Source organism: Engystomops pustulosus, chromosome 9 (genome assembly GCF_040894005.1).
Source record: "Engystomops pustulosus chromosome 9, aEngPut4.maternal, whole genome shotgun sequence".
In the NCBI taxonomy this organism is placed as follows: domain Eukaryota; kingdom Metazoa; phylum Chordata; class Amphibia; order Anura; family Leptodactylidae; genus Engystomops; species Engystomops pustulosus.
In genome coordinates, this window is record NC_092419.1 from 77,839,896 (window position 1) to 77,858,868 (window position 18,973).

At 42.5% G+C, this 18,973-nt stretch overlaps 1 protein-coding gene across 10 annotated transcripts in view; it reads left to right on the forward strand.

Annotated features, from left to right (window-relative positions):
* The window catches only part of TEX11 (testis expressed 11), a 285,428-nt gene that overhangs the window by 5,907 nt on the left and 260,548 nt on the right, over positions 1-18,973 (forward strand). For 9 of the 10 annotated variants that reach the window (XM_072125893.1, XM_072125894.1, XM_072125897.1 and 6 more), the window contains exon 2: positions 11,846-11,890. In XM_072125893.1, coding sequence (XP_071981994.1) covers positions 11,857-11,890 — 34 coding nt within the window. In that variant the 5' untranslated portion in view covers positions 11,846-11,856. Of the gene's footprint in view, positions 1-7,464; positions 7,485-11,845; positions 11,891-18,973 lie in introns of those variants that run through there. The other variant, XM_072125890.1, reaches the window with a different exon arrangement.

Consider the following 18,973-nt stretch of genomic DNA (forward strand, 5'->3'; position numbering starts at 1 on the left):
TATTATTGGGGGGTATATAGTTATTGTAGGGGTGAATATAGTTAGTTAACCCCTTAACGCTGAAGCCACTTTTCACCTTCCTGACACGGCCCATTTTTTCAAATCTGCCCTGTGTCACTATTTTAAAATTGTTTTCTCGTGACGCTTTGTACATCATGTTAGTTGAAAAATTTTGGTGTTATGTTTTGCATTTACAGGCGGTCCCCTACTTAAGGACACCCGACTTACAGACAACCCATAGTTACAGACGGACCCCTCTGCCCACTGTGACCTCTGGTGAAGCTCTCTGGATGCTTTAAAATAGTCCCAGATTGCAATAATCAGCTTAAAATTGTCTGCAATGAAGCTTTATTGATAATTCTTGGTCCTATTACAGCAAAACAATTGGAAACTCCAATTGTCACTGGGGCAAAAAAAAAAAATTGTCGGGAACTACAATGATAAAATATACAGTTTCGACTTACATACAAATTCAACTTAAGAACAAACCTACAGTCCCTATCTTGTATGTAACCCGGGGACTGCCTGTATTTATGAGAGAATCAGATATTTGGTGAAAATTTGGAAAAATTCTTGATTTTCGAACTTCAAAATGTTCTACTTTTTCCATACATAGTCATAACCGCAAAAAAATTTAATAACTAACATTCACTAAATGTCTAATTTATGTGGACATGGTTTTTTAGGCATCCTCTTATTTTTGTAGGATGTTATGGGCCTTTGAACGTTAGGTGCGATGTTTCACATTTTCATAAAAAAGGCAAAATCCTGCTATTGAGGGACCTGCTCAGGTTTTAAATCACTTTGAGAGGCCTAAATAAAAGTAAAACCCCATAAATTACCCCATTATAGAAACTACACCCCTCAACGTACGTAAAACAACTTTTATGAAGTTTGTTAACCCTTTAATTGTTTTAGAGGGGTTAAAACTAAATCGGATACAATTTTGAAAGTAAACTTTTTTGGCTAAATGAATGTGTTTTTCAAAAAATGTACAAATTCTCAGTGGATAAAATACCAAAACGCTCCACAAAATTTGATACCCAATCCCTCCCGCGTATAACAATACCCCATATGTGGTGGTAACCTGCTGTATGGGCACACGCCAGGGCATCGAAGGGAGCTGCGCCATTCAGAACAGATTTATGCATTGTCACTTTTTATTGGCTATACAATCTTTATTTTTTTGGCAATTTGGATATACAAGGGCTTATTTTTTGCGACATGAGATGCACTTTACAAATAATTCATTTTCGTGGGTCATTAGCTTATTGATGAGATTTTATTAACTCTCGAATGTATGGGTGAAAAGAAAATTGTCAATTTTGGTTTACTTTTTTTTCGTATTTTTTGGGGGTCGTACACCGTACACTAAAAATACTATATTATCTTTATTCTATAGGTGATTACGATTATGGTGATACCTCATTTATACAGTTTTTCATTTATTTTTACAATTTTACTGGATAAAAACTAATATGGAGGAAATCTCATTTGTTTTTGCATCGCCATCTTTTCGGAGACGTAACTTTAATATTTTTTGGTTGACAGAGCTAGTTTTGGGCTTATTTTTTTACAAGTTGAGTTGTTCTTTTCAGTGGTACCATTTTGGCGCACATAACTTTTTTTGATCACTTTTTAGAACATTTTTGTGTAGAGATTTTATGAAAAATGTAAATTTTGGCGTGTTTTACGGGTTTTGTTTTTACGGCGTTCACCGAGCGGGTCCAATAATGTTTCTGAGTTATTGTACGGATTGTTACCGACGCGGCGATACCAAATATGTGGGGTTTTTGGCGATTTTGTGTTTTTTTTTCACTTTATTGCATGTGTATAGGGAATATTTGTGTTTAGGGGACTTTAACTTTATTTAATTAATTCTTTTTATTAAAAAATGATTTTATGTAGTGTTTTTAACATTTTTTATTAACTTTTACAGGTTAGCTTGAACAAGTGATCCACTGATCACTTGTTCAAGCTCTTCTTCACATTACACAGTGTAATACAGATGTATTACACTGTGTAATGTAACACACTGAGCATGCTGCGCATGCTCAGTGTGTTACAGCCGGGTCCTGCCAGAAGGCACGGACCCGGCTCACAGAAGAGGATCGCGCAGTCCCGGGGCTGCGATCGGAGCAGCGGACCCCCCGGTGAGCGCCGCGGGGGGGTCCGATTCTTCTCAAATGCCCCTAGCATGCCGCGGTCAGCGCGACCGCGACGTGTCAGGGGTTAACACCCGTGATTGGAGAAATCTCCGATCACGTGTGTTAGAGGCGGGTGTCGGCTATAATATATAGCCAACACCCGCAGCTTCTGGCGCGGGCTCCGTTCTGGAGCCGGTGCCAGAAGCATGACGTACTATTACTGCATTTTGCGGGAACGCACCTCCCGCCATGCAGTAATAGTACGTCAAATGTCGGGAAGGGGTTAATATAGGGGGTGCATATAGTATATATCTCCTCCAAACAAGTTCTACTTTGGTTTCATCTGACAATATGATATTCTCCCAATACTCTTCTGGAACATCCAAATGCCCTCTAGCAAACTTCAGACAGGCCCGGGTATGTGCTGGCTTAAGCAGGGGGACACATCTGCAGGATATGAGTCCCTGGTGGTGTTATGTGCTTCTGACTGTAGCCTTTGTTACGTTGGTTACATGTGGTTCTGGGATTTTCGCTTAACGTCTTTGTGAATATTTTGACATTTTGGGTGAGATCCTGCGTGGAGCGCCTGATCGAGGGAGATTATCATTGGTCTTGTATTTCTATTTTTCTAATTATAGCTCCCACAGTTGTTTTATTCACACCAAGCTGTTTGCCTATTGCAGATTCCAGCTGTTCCCAGCGTGGTGCAGGTCTACAATTTAGTTTCTCGTGTCCTTTGACAGCTTTTTGGTCTTTTGGAGGAGCCTCTCAAAAAAGAAGTTACAGGCAGACAGAAATCTTGCTTGTCTGTAGGTTACCAAATACTTATTTCCACCATAATTTGCTTATATATTCTTTCTAAATCAGACAATGGGATTTGTTTTCACATTTTGTGAGGTCTACCTATGATGTCAATTATAGGCCTCTTTTTAAGTTGGAGACCTTGCACAATAGGTGGGTGACTAAACTTCGCCTTGGCCTCCACCGCGGACAAAGTCGCGCCTGTGGCACAATCTGTAGGTAGCACGCTGCAGCAAATCCAGCAAAAACCGGGTGCCACTTAGACTCAGGTCCCAGGTGTCGGCTTACGTCATTGTCCGCAGTGGTCCAGCGGGTCCACTACCCCAGACGCCTGACATGAAGGATGGAATGTGCCGGTTGGACAGGTGCTTGCCGGCTCATAAGGGGGAGGTTATAAAACCTCTTGTGGGTGGGAGCATACGGTCCAGTCTTGGTCCGAGGATTCCAGAATCTATTCCAGAGTGCAGCAGATACCTTTGCTAAAAAGTAAGTGTGCAACACCAGGAAGCAGAGGTGTCACAAGCTGCCTGACACCTTTGGCAGTGAGAAGACTAAAGCCCAGAGCAGAGCTCCACCACTCAGCTCCAGCCTAAAGCTATGATCCAGGCTGTGAGCATCCATCTTCCCACGGACCTGCACTCCGACCAGCTATCTCCTTCCAGCTGAAGTTCTGCTGATGTTAAAGCCGTTGCCTGCTGTTTGAAGTTCCAATAAAGAGCTGTAAGTTATTTTGCACCAATGTACCTCCTTGTGATTCCTGGATTAGGCTGATCACCATCACGAGCACCCCATCCTCCATCATCTGGGATCCCTATCTACACATCGGGGCTGCCTCAGGGAGAAACCTACTCTGTTAGCCTCTCCCTTCATTTTCTTGCACTAACCACCTGCTGGAGACCTGCCAGGCTCTGGACAAGGCCTCCTTTTACCAAGCACCGTGACCATAGCGCGCCCAAGGCTATTCACCCAGGCCACGAGTAAGGCTTGGCCCCGGTGGTGGATGGTATTTACCGTATATACTGGAGTATAAGCCGAGGTGCCTAATTTTAACACAAACTGGGAAACCTATTTTTTCAAGTATAACCGGAGGGTGGGAAATGCATTGGTCCCAGCCCCCCAGTATATAGCCTGCCGGCCCCTGTAGTATATAGCCTGCCGGCTCCTGTAGTATATAGCCTGCCAGCCCCTGTAGTATAACATTAACACTGTGATCACCTTTCCAACGCCTCGTCTTGCTTCAAATCCTCTTAGGGTTCTTCGGTCTTCTTCGGCTCATTCCGCTCTTTTTTAGGTCTTCGCACTCGGCTGGCACACAGAATGACCATCTCACCAAGTCCAGTTAACGGAGCTTCAGGGCTTGGGAGTGACATTTGCTGTTGCAAGAAACAGTGGACCACTCTTCTGGAATGGAAGTGGAGTACCTCTTGTGCGATGGTCCATCAGCCTCATGATATGGGAGGTTCCATGATGCTGTGCACCGAGGCCCACGCTACACCAAAGTCACAGAATGCTGTTTGAGGGGTCAAAAAAGTTGCAGAGAGGTTCCTGAAGCCCCTGAAGTAGTAAATGGACTGTAAAGGGCACAAATTGGAATGGATTACAATGCCTGAGCAGATCAGCAGATTTCTGCCTCTTGCTTGCACTGCTGCTAGGACATGCCCCGTATTGATTTTCTAAATCCAAAAATTCTATCTACGAATGAGTTGGCCAAGTCTGTCAGAATGGTGCCTATGTATTTGTTCTATAGGGATCATTCTGGCATGGCTACAGTTACTATGTAGAGACACTAGAGACAGTTACTATGGCTAGAGACACTATGAATCCAGTTTTGGTTTTATTGAGATGGGTATTAGCGATTGGGATGTACGACCCACATATTGGAGTGAACATGGACACTCCAATAGATATATAACACAATTGGAAGAACAATTCATAGAAGACTTTATCCTGTATTTGATGTGAATAATCGCCTTCTGTGTTCGGCATATCTTGTGTTACCACACTAAAAAAACCCATAGGCTCAGATTTACTAAGGGTTGCGCCAGTTTTCAGCACATGTATTTGTCGGGTGCGGCAAAGACTTACCGTTAACCCCCTCGATCGGTGCTAGCCTGTCGATTGCCGCCGGCAAAGCTGCCTCGTAATGGAAAATAGCGGCCAAAGTGAAAAATGCCATTTTTTTGCCATTTTGACAAATATAAAGAATTCAATAAAAAGTAACCACAGGTCGTAGAGTTCTCAAAGTGGTAGCATTGAAAACGTCATCAAAAGTCGCACAAAATAACACCACCCACAGCTCCATACACCGAAGTAGTTATTAGCGCCAGAAGATGGCAAAATACAAAAAAAAATTTGTACAGGAGGTTTTAATTTCTGTAAATGTATGAAAACATTATAAAAGCTATACAAATTTGGTACCGTCTTGATCATACCAACCGAGAGAATAAATAAGACATGTTTGGACCGCACAGGAAAGCCGTAAACACCAAGCCCACAAGAAAACGACGCTTATGTGTTTTTTCACCATTTTCACTGCATTTGGATTATTTTCCCGCTTCCCAGTACACGACACGAATATTCAATACCGTCACTATGAAGTGCAATTTGTAATGAAGAAAACAAGCCGTCACAGAGCTCTTTACCTGTAAAAATAAAAAATGTATAGATTTCTGAAGTGGGGAGTGAAAAATGGAAATGAAAACACACAAAAAAGGGCTAGGTTGGTAAAGGGTTAAGGAGTGACCAGGAGTTGCACGCAATCCTTTTGTTTCACAGCTACACTATTCTTTATGCGACACAAATTGCATAATTGAAATGGCCGTTCTGATGCACAGTTGGACCGTGCTCTACATTTAACATACAAAGTCCAACTGAAGTGTGTCAACACCCCATGATAAAGGTCCTCTCTGTCTGGGCAGTTCAGGGAGCACCAGATTCATGAAGATTGGGCACTACAATTCTTGAATTTGGTGCCATCTGCAAACTACACAGGAACTGTTTTTAGTAAAACAGTCTTTTGAAATGTAAACAGTCTTTTGAAATGTAGAAGTTTTGACCTTCTGGCAGACCTTACGTGTTCTTGTAGGTGCCAGTAGTGACTTAAGAGTGGGTGCTCTCCTAGAGATGAGTACTCGTCTTTCTGGTAAAGATTTGGCCAGATACAGATCCTTTTGCTGGAATGGATAGCACCGTTTTGTGATCTGTAGTAAAGGCCGTAATAAAATTGAGATTTCTGATAGTTGGATTTTGGGGGCTCTTTGCAGGAATAAGGCAGTCATTTGGGGTCAAGATGTCTGTTTTTTGGAAGGCATACTTCAAAACACTTAAAGACTAACCTTTCTGACGGAACCCTTTTCCTTTATAGGCCTGCTTGACATTAAATATGGTTTGATTTGAGCAATGTCTGCATATTCTCCTTTATAGGCTATGTGTTATGATTATTTGTTAATTTTTATAATGAGAGCTGTACATTTCTAGAAAATTGTTAATGTCCACAGACTTATAAATCCAGGCACTGTGACTGTGGTAATCTTCTTATATTAGATATTCATGGCCTCTATCCTTCTAAAATAAGCTTTGAAATTAAGCTAATGATGGTTGGCTGGTGGTTGGGTTTCCAGAGCACCTCTCTGCTGTTTTTTTACTGGTGATTTCCTCTGCTCTCTCTCCTTCCTTATGCCTGTGTAATCTAGCAGCAGCAGGAAATGTAGGGTGTCGGGAGACGCTCACCAGAGCACTTCATGGTTCATGGCAACATAATGTTAAATGTTGATTTTAAAAGAAGGGAGGCCGTGGATAACAACTATAAGAAAATTGCCACACTCAAGTGCATGTATCTATAAGTAAGTGTCCTTGGTTTATCATGCTTCACAGGCTGAGCCCTCTTCATACAGAGGTGGGGTTTGCTGCATATTGCACCCACCACTAATAGCCGTGGATGGTATTTGCATTGATCGTGCGTATTAACTCTTACCAAGCCATGGGCAAAGCTCCCGGTGGCAAATAAAAGACGGCGCATTAGCTCTGCCAATTTGGTTCCCATAATGTAATTGGGGGCAGCGATTGGTTGCCATGACGGCCTCTGGTCTTCGGCAGTGACTCATTGTAATGAATACTGTGCAAAAATGCCATATACTACAATACAGAAGTATTGCAGTATATGGTAGAAACCATCAGACCTTCAAGGGTTAATGTACCCTAGAGGGTCTAAAAAAATAGTAAAAAAAAAGTTTCAAAAAATAATAAAAAAAGTAATAAACCCAAAAGTTCAAATCACCCCCCTTTCCCTCAAACTGATATAAAATGTAATAAATAGTAACAATCACAGACACAATCACAGATGCCTTCACTCACCACCTCCCAGCATGGGAGAGGGAGGTGAAACCCAGCGAGAGGCGTGAATTCCCCCAGCATGGGAGAGGGAGGTGGTGCAGGCGTGGATATTTTGCATTCCGGAGTGCCGGACATCTTGTCGTCTTGCTCCATGCTGCTAATTATATATTTCTTTTCTAGATGATCCCAGTGTGTGTATCCCAGGTGAGTATCTTTAGCTGGTTTTTAAGTGGATGATTTCCTTTTTTTTTTTTCCAACTTACTTTTTATTATTTAACCAAGAATAATAAAAACAGACATGTACATTATGGGGGGAACAAAGACATATCTAGTATTATAAAGCAAGTAATCACTTCCGGGTCGCGCAGGACCCATCTAGACTCTTTAAGCTAAAGGATCGTAGGTCAGATACATCTGTTCTGAAAAAAAAAGAAGAAAGAAGGGGGGTCTTGCCATCATTCAGAGATCGTGATCAATGACAGGACAACAAGAGACAACAGTATTACAAACATAAATAGCACAGAGGTAAACACAGACCTTAGGAAAGAAGAATTTAAAAAAATAACTTTTCCATGGGTCCAACTATACAAAAAGTTCAACCTAACGTGTCCATGAGCCTCTAAGCGGTTAAAGACATAGTTTAATAGGGAAAGTTGTCACCAATCGCATCCCAAGGGGACCAGACTTTAAGAAAGGGATCCGACCTTTCCTGTAGGGTCGCATTCATGGATTCCAATGTCCGCATATGGCGTATGCGGGCACATAGATCCATTTGTGAAGGGGGAGCGACTCGCTTCCAGTAAGCAGAGATCAGGGTCTTTGCGGCACAAAGTATATGTAGAAACAATTTAGAGTGAGTCTTGCCCAGATTGTTAGGAGGGAGGCCTAAAAGGAAAGCGACAGGGTCTTTCTCAAGTGTGACTCCAAGAGTTTTTTCCAACACATTTTGGACCTCGCTCCAAAAGGGTTGTATATGGGGGCAGTCCTAGAAAATATGAAACATGGAAGCTCCATGTGCATCACACCTCCAACAAACATCTGGTATTTGTGGATTTAGTTTATGAAGCAGTGCTGGGGTGTGATACCACTGCATAAGGATTTCATACTGGTTCTCCTTGTATAATGCTGACAAGGAACCTTTAGGGGCCCTGTCCCATATAGCTTTCCAAATGGGTTCCGGTAACCGTCTCCCCAGCCAGTTTTCCCACCTTTGCATATATGCATGTTGAATTGGTTCTGAGTACGTCTGGGTCAGTAGTAGGGCGTAAAGATCACAAATCAAACCCTTAGATGAGGAGCTCCTAAGACAAATCCTCTCAAAGTCTGTGAGGGGTGGTACTATAGTGGAGCCTAATGTCTGGGAGCAAAATCGGTAAATTAGAGGGTAGGAGTCTGTTACTTGGCTAAACTGGTCAGACGCCGCGCAGCGATCTGAGAGGGTAAGTAGCTGTTTTGACGTCGGATGGGCAACGTCTTTAATGCGAAAGGCCTGCATGGGTTTCCAGAATTCCACGAAATCGGACTTCAGGCTCTGAGGTAGGTTTGGCGTATATAGAAAGGGGGTCAAAGGTGACTTAGATGTAGCCAAGGAGTATCTAATGCGACATCTACGCCATATCTCTCTAGTAAAGGACATTGGGGCCAGCAAAGATTTAAATGGAATCTCTATAGGTGGTCCCCAAACTAAGGCGCTAGGATGTGTTGGAGCTATCCAAAGCTTCTCAACCTCTGTCCACCTATTAAAGGCAGGCAGGGAAGTCCAAGAGGTAATATGGCGTAGATGGGTTGCATAGTAGTACAAGGTTATGTCCGGTAGACCTAAATGGTCCTCGGAAACCAAAACGAGCAAGGGTTCTGAACATGAACTGCCAATTTAACCGATCAAAGGCTTTTTCTGCGTCAAGACTAAGGAGCAGAGCCTCTGATTTTGTTTTTTGGACCACATCTATTAAATCGATGGTGCGACGTGTGTTGTCCCCTGCTTGCCTAAATTTAACGAACCTGACTTGGTCTTTATGCACCAAATTCGGGAGCCAATCGCCTAGTCTGTTAGCCAGTAGTTTGGTGAAAATTTTGAGGTCGGCATTGAGCAAACTAATGGGCTTATAGCTAGAGCACTCAGATGGGTCTTTTCCCTGTTTGGGGATTACTGTGATATGTGAGGATAGCATCGTCTGAGGAACTGGCTCACCCTGGAGAAATCCATTGAAGAGTTCAGTCATATTAGGGAGCAAGAGAGGGAGGAACGTCTTATAATATAGGTACGTAAACCCGTCTGGGCCAGGGGCCTTACCCCCGGGCAAATTCTTTATTGTATCCTCTATTTCCTCTGCCGTGATGGCTTGATTCAGGTGAGTCAGTGCCTCAGACGACAGCTGGGGAAGAGAGCCTTGAGAGAGGTAGTGATCTAGTGTAGCGTTTTGCTCTAAAGATGAAGATGGCGAAGGGGAGTCTAGAGAGTAAAGAGCGGAGTAATAGGTGTGGAATAGTACGGCTATTTTGGAGGGATGGTAATGCATAATACCCTTTTTATCTCTTATGGCGAAGGGGGCTTGAGAGGATGATTTATGTCTAAGCTGACGGGCCAGTAGTGTGTGAGCCTTATTACCGAATTCGTAGAATTTCCGTTTAGAGTATTTTATCATGAGCTCCACATCTAAAAGGTCTAACTCCCGAAATTTAGAACGTAGAACCTGGATTCGTTGTAGTAGGGAAGGTGTAGGGGAGGTGGCTAGATCTCTTTCAGCCTAAGATTCTGTTTATATCTAGAGTAATTAATTAATCTATCTCTTTTTATCTTAGTGGCTATGGATATAGCCTCACCTCTAAAAACTGTTTTGTGGGCCTCCCATAGAATTGGGACGGATGGCGCCGTCGGGGATTCTCTTGAGAGTGGGGAAGAAAGGAGGGTTTCATTAAGACGCCAGTGGGGAGATCTAAGTGGGGTATCTTCCAACCTCAGGTCCAGGGAAATCGGGGCATGGTCCGACCATGTTATTTGGCCAATTAAGCATCCCCTAGGGCTCGTAATGTCGGGTAGTTGCCAAAAAAATAGTCTATTCGCGTATGAGTCCTATGTGGGGGGGGGGAATAAAATGTAAAGTTCCTGGCCGTCGGGTTATTCACTCTCCATAGGTCATACAGTGAGCTTTTACGGATCAAATGGCGGAACCCTGTAGCTAACGTTTTCGTCCCCTGAGGTGTCGGGCGGGCTTGGACTGATAGGCGATCTACACTGTCCGAGAACACAACATTAAAGTCACCACCCACCAATAAAAGTTCGTGTTGATCAGATGCTAATCCAGAAAGGACCTTATTGAGAAAGGGGAGCTGGCTGGAGTTTGGAGCATACATATTACATAGTGTCATGTGAATGTTCATGAATGATCCCTTAATTATGATGTATCTGCCGTGGGGATCTGCTACGGTTTCCGTTAGCTGAAATGGGCAATGCCTAGGAATAAGAATATCTACACCTGCCTTCTTAGTGGGAGCATTGGATGATTTCCTTTAACCCCTTAACGATGCGTGACAAATTGTTATGTTATGTGCAGGCTGCGGGTGTTTGGAGGGGGCTCACTGGTAACACCAGTGTTAACCATGCGAAGCATTAAAAAGCGCCGCCATGTTGGCTAAGATTGTCTCTCACCAATGACGCTATCTGTTGCTATGACAGCCTCAGTGCACACAAAAAGGCCTGAGGCTGTCTTGACCATTTATTACAATATTCGATTTGCACATTGTAATAGCTGATGTGGAAAATCAACATATACTGCCATACAGTAGTATAGGGTACTTTCCTGATTGATCAAATTCATATCACCCCCCCCCCTTTTCCTAGAAATGATATAAACAGTAAAAAGCAAAAACTTGTTATGTATCAATGTCTCCCAAAATGTCCGATATTTTGAAATATAATAACGGTTATTCCTGGCGTTTAGCCCCATTAAAGGAAAATAGTGGCCAAAGTTGAAAATGCCACTTTTTTGCCATTTTGAAAAATATACAAATTTTTTGTTAAAAGGTAATCCAAAGGCCGTACAGTCCTCAAAATGGTAGCATTGAAAACGTCATCTAGAGTCGCAAAAATGACACCACATGCACTGAAGTATGAAAACGTTATTAGCGCCAGAACATGGCAAAATGAAGAATTTACAGGAGGTTTTAATTTTTGTAAATGTATGAAAACATTAAAAAACTTTTATACATTTGGTATCCCCCTGATCGTACTGACCCAAAGAATGAAGGTGACGCACAGTGAAAGCTGTAAAATTCAAGCCCACGAGCATGGAATATTAAATACCATCACTATGAAGTGCAATTTTTAAGCAGAAAATAAGCCCTCACACAGCTCTGTATATGGAAAAGTAAAAAGTTATGGAGTTTTGAAGGTGGAGAGTGAAAAAAAATTAAAAAGGGCCTGGCCTTAGGGGCTAAAGCAAAATCATAATGTATTAAAGTGTAATTAGAAATTGTCTTGTGACTGGTAAGAATGCTGAAAGATTTATTTCCATTTTTTTACCGTATCTCTACTACTGTGACATTTTTCTTTTGTGTCTTTATAGAACCAATAACAATGCATGAAGAAAATTGTTTTAAAGAATTAACAGGTAATATAACGCTCTAAAATGTAACATTTTTATTATAATACACTTTTAACTATACAGGCAGTTCTTAAGTTGAATTTGTATGCAAGTCGGAACTGTATATTTTATCATTGTAATCCCAGCCAGAACTTTTTTGGTCTCTGTGACAATTGGATTTTAAAAATGTTGGGTTGTCATAAGAACCAGGATTAACAAAAATTAAAAAAGCTTCCTTACAGACACCTGTGATAGCTGTCACAGCTTTTTTTAATGTAGCCTAAGACTAAAGTACAATAAATTACCAATATCCAGTGGTCCGTTTGTAACTAGGGTTCGTATGTAAGTCGAGTGTTCTTAAGTAGGGTAAGACCGTCTGTATTTTATTAAAGTTTTCAGAATTTTAAAAGTTATGCCAAAGATACACATGAGTTATTATCATGGTATGAAGAAGTTCCACAGCATTTTAAAGGAAATCTACCATCAAAATCAAGCATAATAAACCAGGGACACTTACTCATAGATCCATGCACTGTAACTGTGGTATTGTTCTCCTTGTTATATTTGTCATACTTTTTTGTAAAATAAACTTTTACAATGATGCTGGGGGTGTTATCGAAGCCCCTGTGACGAATCTTCACGAGCTGTTACAAAGAAATTACATCAGACAGAGACAGGGGCAGGGGTCGCAATAACACCTCTAAAAGCATGTATGATGCACGTAGGGTCTGAATCACTCACCATAAAAACCACGCTTGGTGACTTTCTTGTTTCACTTGCTGGCGGCTCCAAACGTTGCTGGCGCTCACTGCCGGTGCCACACCAGAAAGGCAGCGGGAGATCAAGGAGGTAAATAAGTGGCTCAAAAGTTGGTGTAGGAAGGAGGGGTTTGGGTTCATGGAGAACTGGGCTGACTTTTCTGTCGGCTACAGGCTCTACAGTAGGGATGGGCTGCACCTCAATGGGGAGGGGGGCGCTGTTTTAGGGGAAAAAATGGCTAGAAGGTTGGAGGAGTGTTTAAACTAGAGACCTGGGGGGAGGGCAACTACACTTGTGCAGGGCAAATAGACAGTGTAGATAGAGAGCTGGGAAGAGTCATAGTCCATGGGGGAGGAAGGGGGGCTGGAATGAGATTGAGGAATAAGGACAAAAGGAATACGGACAGGGAAAACCATATAAAGTGCATGTACACAAATGCCAGAAGCCTCACAAACAAAATGGAGGAACTGGAACTCTTGATGTTGGAACGGAAATATGATATAGTGGGTATCAGCGAGACATGGCTGGACAGTAGCTATGACTGGGCTGTTACTATAGATGGTTATAGTCTTTTTAGAAAGGATCGTATAAATAAAAAAGGGGGAGGGGTTTGTTTATATGTGAATTCTTGCCTCAAGCCCGTCTTGCGAGATGACATCAGTAACGCAAATGTGGAGTCCCTATGGGTGGAGATAAGAGGAGGGAAAAAGAATAATAAAATATTACTAGGGGTTTGTTATAAGGCTCCAAATATAATGGAGGCAGCAGAGGAAATGCTGATAAGTGAAATGGATGCGGCTTCAAAGCATGGTGAAGTACTTATCATGGGGGACTTCAATTACCCAGATATTGACTGGGGGGCAGAAACCTGCAGGTACTTCAAAGGCAGCAGGTTCTTGTCAACAACAAAAGACAATTACCTGTCGCAACTAGTCCTGGAGCCAACAAGAGGGGGGGCAATGCTGGACCTTATCCTTACCAACAGACCTGATAGGGTATCAAAACTACAGGTTGGGGGGAACCTGGGGAATAGTGATCATAATATCATTGATTTTGTATTACGCTTTACTAAGCACGTTAGTGAAGGGGCAACCAACACTCTAAACTTCAGGAGGGCAAATTTTCATCAACTAAGGGAAGACCTTAAAGGCATAGACTGGGATAATGCTCTCAAAGACAAAAGCCCCCCCAAAAAATTGGACTTTTTCTCATATATTCTGAAAAAGTCCTGTGAGAAACACATACCTTATGGGAAAAAGCATAAAAGGAGCAAGAAAAAGCCTATGTGGCTAACTAGTCTTGTAAGGAAAGCAATAAGCGAGAAAGATAAGGCGTTTAAGGTGCTAAAACGTGAAGGTAGCGATGAGGCATTACAGGATTATAGAGAGAAAAATAAATCCTGTAAAAAGCAGATAAAGGCTGCAAAAATAGAGACTGAGAGAAATATTGCCAGGGAGAGCAAAAATAATCCCAAATTATTTTTCAAGTATATAAATGATAAGAAATTAAAAATAGAGAGTGTGGGTCCCCTTAGAAATAACATGGGGGTCATGGTGGAAGGAGATGAGGAAAGGGCCAATCTACTGAATGTCGCCTTCTCAACTGTCTTTACCCAGGAAAATCCCCTGGTGGAAGACACAATGAGGAATAATGTAAATTCTTTTTATAATGTCAACAGTTTAACCCAGGAAGAGGTACGGCGCCGCCTCGCAACCACTAAGATAGATAAATCACCTGGGCCAGATGGCATACACCCCCGGGTTCTGCATGAATTATGTACCGTGATAGACAGACCGTTATTTTTAATATTTGAAGATTCACTGAGGACTGGTTATGTTCCACAGGAATGGCGCATAGCAAATGTGGTACCAATATACAAAAAAGGATCAAATAGCGATCCTGGAAACTACAGACCCGTGAGTCTAACTGCTCTGGTGGGGAAAATATTTGAGGGGTTTGTTAGAGATGCTATCCTGGAGTATCTCACTGTGCACAAACCAGCGTCAGCATGGGTTTATGAGAGATCGGTCCTGTCAGACTAATTTCTACGAGGAGGTAAGTTCAAGACTGGATCTGGGGGACGCTGTGGATGTTGTATATCTGGACTTTTCAAAGGCATTTGACACCGTGCCACATAAAAGGTTGGTATATAAAATGAGACTGCTGGGAATAGGAGAAAATCTGTGTATCTGGGTAAGTAATTGGCTTAGTGATAGAAAACAGAGGGTCGTCATTAATGGCACATTCTCAGATTGGGTTGATGTTACCAGTGGAGTGCCACAGGGGTCAGTATTGGGGCCACTTCTTTTTAATATTTTTATTAATGACCTTGTAGTGGGTTTACACAGTCAAGTTTCAATATTTGCAGATGATACTAAGCTGTGTAAAGTAATAAATACTGAGGTAGATAGTTTAGCATTACAGAGGGATTTGTGGAAGCTTGAGGGATGGGCAGAGAAATGGTTGATGAGGTTTAATGTAGATAAATGTAAAGTTATGCACTTGGGCCATGGAAACAAAAAGTATAATTATGTTCTAAACGGTCAATTACTTAGTAAAGCTCAAGCTGAAAAGGACTTGGGGGTATTGGTGGATGGTAAACTTAATTTTAGTGACCAGAGCCAGGCGGCTGCTGCTAAAGCAAACACAATAATGGGATGTATCAAGAGAGGAATAGATTCTCATGATAAAGACATAGTTCTGCCCTTATACAAATCCCTGGTCAGACCACACCTGGAATATTGTGTACAGTTTTGGGCACCAGTGTATAAAAAGGATATAGTAGAGCTGGAACGGGTGCAGAGGAGAGCAACCAGGATTATTAGGGGAATGGGGGGACTAGAATACAATGACAGATTACAAAATTTGGGATTATTCAGTTTAGAAAAAAGACGACTGAGGGGAGACCTCATTACAATGTACAAATACCTGAACGGACAGTACAAGGATCTCTCCAAAGATCTTTTTATACCTCGGCCTGTGACCAGGACAAGGGGGCATCCTCTACGCCTAGAGGAGAGGCGATTCTACCATCACCATAGACAAAGGTTCTTTACTGTAAGAGCAGTGAGACTATGGAACTCTCTGCCGCAGGAGGTTGTTATGGCCGACTCTATGTACATGTTCAAGAGAGGCCTGGATGCCTTTCTGGAGAGAAAAAATATCACGGGTTATGGGGATAAAACATTTATTTAATTCTTGAAGGTTGGACTTGATGGACTTGAGTCTCCTTCCAGCCTTATATACTATGATACTATGATCCTGATAGCAGCATGCCCTCCCATGGGCATGTAATGTAGAGCTATTTCTCCTCCCCAGCCAGGCAAGCTTGCGGCTCTGATAAAGGTTATGTAACCTTGTACAGCGGCCATGGACCAGAGCATTGAGGAGCTCTGCCCCAATCCAATAATAGTGTGCACTCATGCACACAGAGCCATCAACAGGATCAAGCAGTCTATATGACAGCCCGATCCTTTACTGTCATAGGGCCGATGTTATCAGTCTCAGCAGCCCCTGTATACAGTGAGAGGCATGCTGGGAGGATGCTATGTGCTTATAACAGTGCTCCAATGGGCTGTTACCATAAGATCACTGTTAAATGAAATAAAACATAAGCGGCAGCAGCCCCAGTGTCGCCTGAGGGGTCTGGGGCTGGCAATATCCTCAGCATGCTCTGGGGGGGTTTTGGGCCAGTGTCAGCCCTGCCTGCTCTGTAAGGGGGGTCTGGTGCCAACATCAACCCTAGCCAGTTCAGCCCTAGCCTTAGCTTGCTCTGAGAGGGGGGTTCTGGGGCCATCATCAACCCCAGCCTGCTCAGGCTTGATCTGGGGGCACCGTCAGCCCCAGCCTCAGCCCTCTTTGGGGGAAGTCTTGGGCTGTCATCAGCTACAGCCCATTGTGGGGGTTTCCGGGGCAAGTGTCAGCCCCAGCTGTTCTGGGGTGAGTTTGGGGCAGATGGGGCCCGCTCTGCGGACAGATGTCAGCCCTAGCCTCATAATGTTCTTTGGGGGGGGGGGGGGAAGGGTCAGCCTGGTCTTCTTACTATAATTGTCTCAATTGGCTACTTAACCACGGAAAACAGGGGCTGTAATGATTTTTTAATATAAATCATATTATATATGATTTACTGAAAATTTCATACTCCTCCTTGGCTCAAAATTATCCTCAAAAACGGTGAGAGGAGTATTTTTCCCCTTCTAGAAAGTATGCAAATACGTTGGTGTTAAATGGAAAACTATGCCTCCTTTTGCTACCTTGAAAGGCTGCCCCCTCAACACCAAGTATGACCTACAAGAAGCCTAATAACAAAATGTGGGATTAAGCCAAACCAGTATATCTATTCCAGAAGGAACATACTCCCAACTGTAGACAGCGCTGTTTCGACCTGGTTCGGTCTCCTCAGTACAGCGTAGGGAACTGGTTTGGTTGTGTGAGAGGCTATTGACTAGGGTCAGACAGTAGGTGTTCTCCTTACAGAGAGATTGCCCTTCTGGAAAAATGTAAATGCAGAGGGGGGGGGGGGGGTTGAGATTCTACCCCTGGAACCCTTCAGATTCATTAGCATAATTAAAAAACTTATCTTAGGCCGTGGATAACAAATAAAAGAAGGTGACCAGAGTCACAATGCCTCAATCTATGAGTAAGTGTCCCTGATTTATCATGGTTGATTTTGATGGTAGTTTTCCTTTAACCCCTTCCAAACATTTGACGTAGCAATATTTCACTGGCGACAGGGACTTGCCAAAACGTGACTTACTACCTGCTGAATGGAGCCCGTGCCAGAAGCTGTGGGTGTCAGCTGTATGTTATAGGTATCACCAAATATCAGTTTCTTTCATAAATAAATGCACACCATACCACCAAAATGTTTCAACGAACATGAACTACAAAGTGTCACGAGAAAACAGTTTCAAAATCACTTGGATATATTACGTTTTTCTAAATGTGTATACACTTATAGGGACACGTCAGATTTGAAAAAATGGGCCATGTTAGGAAAAAGTGGCTTTGGCGGCAAGGGGTTAAGAATACTGTATGGCTCCATCAAAAATCACAGACAAAATATTGTAGTTAGATGTTCTAACCGCATAATAGTAAATAATGTTGTCCAGGATCAGTTGATTTCCATCAGAAGGCAGATAACTTGTCTTTCACAATGGAACAGAAAAAGCAACAAGATATAAACTGAGCTGTACTATAACAACGTAACAACAAACTAAATGGTGCAGAGTAGGAAGACCACATGAGTTTCATTTGCAAAGTGGCGCTTTGAACCCGTTTTTGCCCGTTTTTAAGCATTCCGTTAAAAAACGCATTTGTTAAAAAGCACATCCATTTTTTTAAAACAGCATGCGTTTTTTTTAACGGACTGCTTAAAGGGAACCTGTCACCAGGACCTCATTTTCACTAAAGACAGATTGCAGAAGCCCTTCACACCTGCAGTGCAAATCTGCCTCTCTGCCTTTTCTAAGCATTTGCATTACAGTATAATTGTGTGTTATAACTTACTCTTGCACCCTGACAAAATCCTGGGGTAGTCACAGGGGCTGGACTTTGGTTTGATGCATTTCAAAAAACAACATGTGACTTGTCTGTTACCCACTACTCAGAGCTTGGCCCCCACCTTTGTGCTCCTGTCTAGCTCCACCTCCTGCTGGTTCTCAGAGGTTACAGCCTGGTGAGATGACATCAGTGGGGGAGGGACAGAGCTGTACAGGAGCACAAACATGGAGACAGCCTGCAGCTCAAACAGGTCACATGTTGTTTTTTGAAATGCATGCAAACCAAACTCCAGCCCCTGTGACTACCCCAGGATTTTGTCAGGATGCAAGAGTAAGTTATAACACACAATTATATTGTAATACAAATGCTTAGAAAAGGCAGAAAGGCAGATTTGCACTGCAGGTGTCATGGGCTTTTACAATCTGTCTTTAGTGAAAAAAGTGTGTGTTCTCGGTAAAAGGGCTGTGTCTGCATCAGAAATAACCTGTGCACCAAAAAATTCAGTCTGTGTGCCTGAAAAATGTAATATTATGGCGCAGACTAAAAGGGGGTCCAAAGTACAACTCACCAGTCCTATACTGTAACACATTAGTCATCTAGCATCAGACACAGTTAAACGCAGTGAAATCCTGTTATTTTATTTTGATAGATCGGGCATTTTCGGACCTGGCGAAACCTAATTTGTTTATGATTTTTACTGTTTATTTATATTTTTATCAGTTCTAGGGAACTGGTTTGAATTAGAATTTTTTATTTTTACTATTTTTCAGACCCCCTAGGGTTCTTTAACCCTAGGTTGTCTGATTGATCCTACCACAGTATATGGGGATTTTCTTCGCACATTGTAAT